Source organism: Diadema setosum, chromosome 14 (assembly GCF_964275005.1).
Source record: "Diadema setosum chromosome 14, eeDiaSeto1, whole genome shotgun sequence".
Lineage (NCBI taxonomy): Eukaryota > Metazoa > Echinodermata > Echinoidea > Diadematoida > Diadematidae > Diadema > Diadema setosum.
Window position 1 is genome coordinate 21,224,726 of NC_092698.1, and position 6,000 is coordinate 21,230,725.

The 6,000-nt window shown below is 41.2% G+C and overlaps 1 protein-coding gene across 1 annotated transcript in view; it reads right to left on the minus strand.

Annotated features, from left to right (window-relative positions):
* The window catches only part of LOC140238204 (semaphorin-5A-like), a 134,440-nt gene that overhangs the window by 97,514 nt on the left and 30,926 nt on the right, over window positions 1-6,000 (minus strand). Inside the window, exon 4 of the mRNA XM_072318141.1 lies at window positions 18-231. Within this exon, the coding sequence (XP_072174242.1) occupies window positions 18-231 (214 nt within the window). The remainder of the gene's footprint in view (window positions 1-17; window positions 232-6,000) is intronic.

A 6,000-nucleotide genomic window follows, 5' to 3' on the forward strand; every position in this document is an offset into this window, starting at 1 on the left:
GCCAACTACAAACTCACTGTTCAGCCACTTTGAGTTGAGCTGGGCAGTTCGGAGGACACGGGAGGGGCCCAGGGTCCGATAGACCACGGCATCCCGGGCCATGAAGTCCATGACGGTCCCCGTGTACAGGTCGCCATCTTCGGTGAAGAGCGCTGTGGTGTTGTGGTATGGGTTGTATGGACATCTCGCAATGCCGGAAACCTCATCAACGATGTTGCTGACATTGTTTCTCTGCGAAGCAAAGTTCAAAGAGTGAAGTAAGAGTAGATGAAAATAAGTCACAAAAGAGAAAACAGGACAATTTTTTTTTTTGAATATTAAGTTTGGCAATTTGACAATAAACAACATTGTCATAGTGCTAAATTTACATCATCAACTCTTTGTTTTGCACAGCTGTACAAGCTCATATTCTACCAATATCACTGCTTCTTCTCCTCACTTAGCCACTGCACTGGAAATACACAGAGGTACAATTTTATCTACATTATCTTACCATGCATGTCTTTAAACGTATGGGGAATAACAGTTTTTGATTTTTTTTTAGGTAATGCAGTATTTGGGAATTTTAATTGTGGCATGACCGCTCTCACTTTGACATGATTTTTGACTCTGTGTCATTCAAAACCTCAGGAGCAAGAACATTATCCTACCAATGAGTCACCAATGAAATTTTCACGGTTCAAAATTTACATCATGTCTCTTTTTAAAGAACAATCCTCACTGAAAACATATCCCCAGGTTGCCTGCCATTCCTGAGCCATGTATCACACCAAACAGAAGATACGAAATGCGGCACATAACAAGCCGCAGGGCGGGTGGCTGATATCCGCTTTGAAAGTGACGAAGCACATAACAATGGACTGGACACAATGGGCCATTATTGCTGACAGTGGGTACACATGTAAGATGCATGAGTTACTGTTGAAAGTCACTCATTTCCTCTGCAGGTAAATTCCAAGACCATGCCTCACAAGGCTCTTTTTATTTTTTCATCATCATCTTCTTCAGTGAACAAAAATTGCTGAAATTGAAATTGAGAGTCAACAAATGTTACTTTTCCCTCCCCATTCTCTCCCCCCCCCCGGAAATCCCAAACAATTACAGAAGTTCTGTTCACACGCACCCAAAATTAACAGTTTTGTAACATTTGTATTTTTGCAACGCAATGTGAAAAATTGTCTCTTCTTGTGTGTGTACACACACTCACACACCCAAATCTCTAACTTCATAATTTATCTCTAACTCTCTACACACATCGTGATGCAAAAATTAGTCCAGCTTTATTCTCTTTCTAGGAGACTCTGACAATAATTTGCCCTTTGTAGCAAGTGTAAATGGCACATGAAGAAATCCTTGATTTTTTTAATCCCACAATGCAACTTGCCACGGTAGGTCCACGCACATCAGAGCCCATCAGTGTCATGTTCTGATCACTGTTTAGTGATCAGATGTGCAGTCTGGAAATTCAAAGTGTTTCATTTGCAGCCATGTGATTCTTTTTTTCTCAGTGTGTGAATGGAGGTAAATGAAATTGTAATTTTGTGTTGGGATGGAAAAACCAACAAATCCTGGGTAAATGCAGCTATGTTTATTACCTCACACATTCTGAACATAAGTGTTTTTATCAAACTACACTGTAACAGCTCCAAACCCTCACCCCCCCCCCTTGCATTCATACGATGATCGCATTATGTCAGTTTTCAGTCAAGAGGTCATCAGGGTCACCTAAAAACCCCAAGTACACAGACACCTTGACAGGACTGCCTGCAATATATCAGAAAAGAAAAGTTCCTAACTAGGGTAGTCACTGAGCTATAAGACTGCACAATCCCAAACCTCTTCTTCACACACCTCTGAAAATGCAATTAGCTTTCTTACAGGAAATTGCGCACAGGGGTTTACTTGTTGAAACAAGTTCAAGCGTACACTCTCTCTCTCCACCGATCACTCGCTTGCGTCCCGACCTTGCACCATTTCCCTTTTTCTCTCGTCCTCGGTTACGATTACATCTCCACGCTATTGAATGCTCCAGACGAATTTACGCTATGTATCTCTCTCCACGGCGATGACACAAACTATGTGCGCACCATCATTTTCTCTTCTTATTTTTTGTGAGCGGTTTCCCACACTATCATGTTGGGTGAGTTGAGCATTCTTGGCAATCTTTTTTTTTTCCTTCTCCCTTGTAATCTGTCAGCGGCGGAGATTTACTCTCTGTCTCCGGTTCTTCCTAATTGCGACAAAGTGCTGTGACCACTAACTCACCCCTGAGCTTCCTGCATTCTCTCACCCTGGCTATCTACCACTGATGTGAAATCAACACATCAATGCGCATAACATGCATACCACTGACATGTCACACTCAAGGATATACAACCATCGGCCAGACTTACTTAAAGGATGTCTAGCCATTATGATTTACACATTTCTCTCTCTCTAAACAAGCTTTAATCATGCGGATCTTAAGCTCTCATCTAGATGCTGTACTTCTAAAATCTGAGAGCTTTTCCAAACAACTGCAACTTTCTCCCCTCCCCCCCCCCCCCAAAAAAAAGTTAAGGAATTAAGGAAATATTACCCTACTTATGGCCAATGTGAACAAGTAATATCATAACCATCATTCTCTCATAAAAGTTACAAACGACCAAAAAATATTCATAATGATATTCTAAAACCCAAGTCTACTTTCCCCCAACATGACCTTAAAGTGAACTCTCCTCTTGAATTCCCTCATGACTGAGAGATGGTGAGTGTATATAATCTGTCTCACTGTTCTCCTTTCCTCTCCCCTCTTCAACCACTCTTTCACGCTGCATACTTTCTCCTCGTCTTCATCGAGTGACCCGGCTATTTTCTTCAGCTCTCGACGACGATGGAGGACGGCAGCCCCCCCCCCCCCAAAAGCATCTCCTACCTCCCGAGGCAGCGGCGTCCTCTTAAAAGTGAACTAGTTTTCCCCCCCCCCCCCCCCCCGGATCTGTTCACACTCGCGTAATCAGCATGTACTTCACACGCTGATGGTACAGACCCACTGCACCCCATACTGAGAAAACCCAGCCCTATGAATCGGGAGTTGGTGTTATCATCGACCCGTGTCCCCCAATACTTCTTTCTCTCTTTCCTTGTCTCTCTCACCTCTTATTTCACCATATACCTATCACTCACCTTTCCTTTCTGTGCTCTCCCTCTACCTTCTCCTATCCTCCCTATATTTCCACCCATCTCACTTTCCCACACTCCCCCCTCATTCATTCATCCATATTTTTCTCTTTTTCTTCACCCCAGCACAAAGTTTTGTTAAGCAAGCTTTCCGTAAAGACAGATCCATGTTTGTTTTTGTTTTTTCACTTCCTTTGGTCTTCTTCATGTACAATTTCTATTTTCATCAGCCTTTCAGTGAACTTGGCCCGACTCTCTCACAAGCCTTGTATTACAGGAAGAATGCCAATAGTATCCGTCTAAATGGAAAAAAGGAGGGAGGGTTGGTAGTTTGTTACTATGAAAGCAGTAAGTTACAAGGTATCACTTCCGAAAAGAATTCTGAGGCGAGTTTCACTGAAATGTGTGGAATACCCAATAGTTTTGGGTTTCTTTCAGTGAAAGAGGATAGAGAGCCTGTCCTTCCCACCTGCCCCAGTTTAACCACTACATTTTTTTCCCTCAGAAAGTGACCTATATCACATGTGCATAGCATGAGGAATTTTAACAATTGATCATCATGTACAGACAAACAGGAATTCATTTTTGCACACGTTGTTAAAGCATATGGACACCTATGTGTAATCTTTTTTCTTTCCATTTGTAACTGCTTGTACCTGACACGAACATTCCTCATTCAATCAACTTCATACAGCAGTAATCTGTTACAATAACAACAATTATCATTAAAATCATCACCATCACCATCATAATAACGATGATGATGATAATAGATACCAATTTATTTGACTTCTAAAAGAATGGTTTGAGTGAGGAATGTGTATCAATGTTGATCAAGACTTGAAAAGGAGGGATTCTTCCCACTAATCAAAGTTCGGTTGAAATGAAAGGAAGCACAAAGCCCTGCTTTAGGTTCCATTTCCTGCATCAGCTTGCATCGCGCAGGCCAAAAACCACACTCGAAGGAGTTTTGATATGTGGAACAAATGTTATCTCACGATCCCCGGAAGAGAAGCCGGAGCAAATAATCATCTCAGGTGAAGTATTTGATGGATTGCTATATGAGCAACCTAATTTTCCCGTTTGGAGGAAACTAGAAAACACCTCCATTTGGACTGGGAAAGCGTGTCCCATATCTCTGGACGATCTCTCCCCTCGCGGGATATGGTTTCATATCGAATCTGAAATGTTGCACTGGATGCCTTCCTTAGATTACGAGCGGTTCTTGCGCTCTGGCATCACTCTCACTAATATGGCAGAGTTTCTTTCTTGAGCTGGCTTAGATGTACTGTAGCCTTGAATCTTTTTTAGCCTGGAGGTTTTCTCTTTTTCATTTCCCTACACCAAAAATTGTTTGATGATGCAGTTTTACACCTCAAGCCTTGCAAAGAATGAAGCAAAAACTTGTCTGTAGGAGATTCCCATTTTACAAATTGTGATGTATTTGATGCCTCAGGTTTTCCTGTCATATTCTGACAAACTTTGTTTTCACTTTGTTGACATTAAACTCACATTGTGACAGTTTAGGCTGATCTTAATTTCAACATCTGAATTAAAATCGTCTTGCTCAGGGTCTCACTGAGTTTCCTTGAGTGTGACAAGATATGGTGGAGACAGCAAAAGTGTGGTGAAATTTTGCTGCATTGACTGTGGACACTCTTCCGATCCCTCCAAAGAAGATGAGATTTCATTCATGAAAATCTATCATTCTCTATATCAAAGCACAATTACAGTCAAAAGTATGCTACACATCAACTCTCTTTGTATCCATTCAAATGTGCCCAGTAACTTTCTAAATGTGCTGGGTTAGGTGCAGTGATATCCCACACAGAAAATATGCTTCACCAAGTTCTACAGAAATGTGAGTTTTATCCTATAAACGTGCAGAATGAGACAATGTGACTTAAACACTTTGCAAGTGGCTGGAAAGGTAATTTTATAAAATCATTTATTATTGAGCACTAGCTGCGAGGACTGAGGTGTGCTAATCGCAGTGGCTGAAACTTCAAACTAACAAAGACAGAATTCATACCAGCAGGTTTCCATAACTTGTTTCAGCAACATGATTTTTTTTTTTTTTTTTTTTTTTTTTTTTGGGGGGGGGGGGCATAGATAACGTCTCTTTCCCGCACACATTTTTTTTTATCAATCTGTAACAATTCTGAATGGATGACAACCAAATCTTGTCATGATGAAGTTGGACGATCCTATTTTACTCTGGCATATTCCTCTCCTCCTTCACTAATGCCATCCTAGATTCCCTTCCCTGTCCATGATTCAATAATGGTCTCGCATTTCACGTCTAATCATCGCAGACAAGCCCAAACAACATAACACGTCTTAAAAAAAAAAGAGCTACTCCACCATGGCTCATAAGAAAGAGATAGATAGATAGATAGAAAGACAGACAGATAGATAGATAGATAGATAGACAGACAGATATATATATAGATAGATAGATGAATAGATGGATGGATAGACAGAAGGATAGACAGATTCAGAGAAAGAAAAAAGAGAGAAAGAGAATGACAAGGACAGTTCCTGCCTTAGCTTAGCACAGGTGTACTGCATGTGTGCTGAAACTTCACTTTGGCAGTGCCCTTTTTATTCTGCCGGCACAAGCTCCAGCTAGGCCGAAACAAGCATCTCATCCCCCGCCCACAACAAACTTTTAAGTGCCTGGAAAAAAACACATAACAAAACTGTAGGTCATAAGTACCCACTGTCAGCATGCACCCACATAGTCACAGCCTTCCTTACAACACATGTTGTGCAGAGACATTTTTTTTGCTGCTGTCGTTGTGCATGATAAAACAGCTGCTGATATCTATACCTATCATA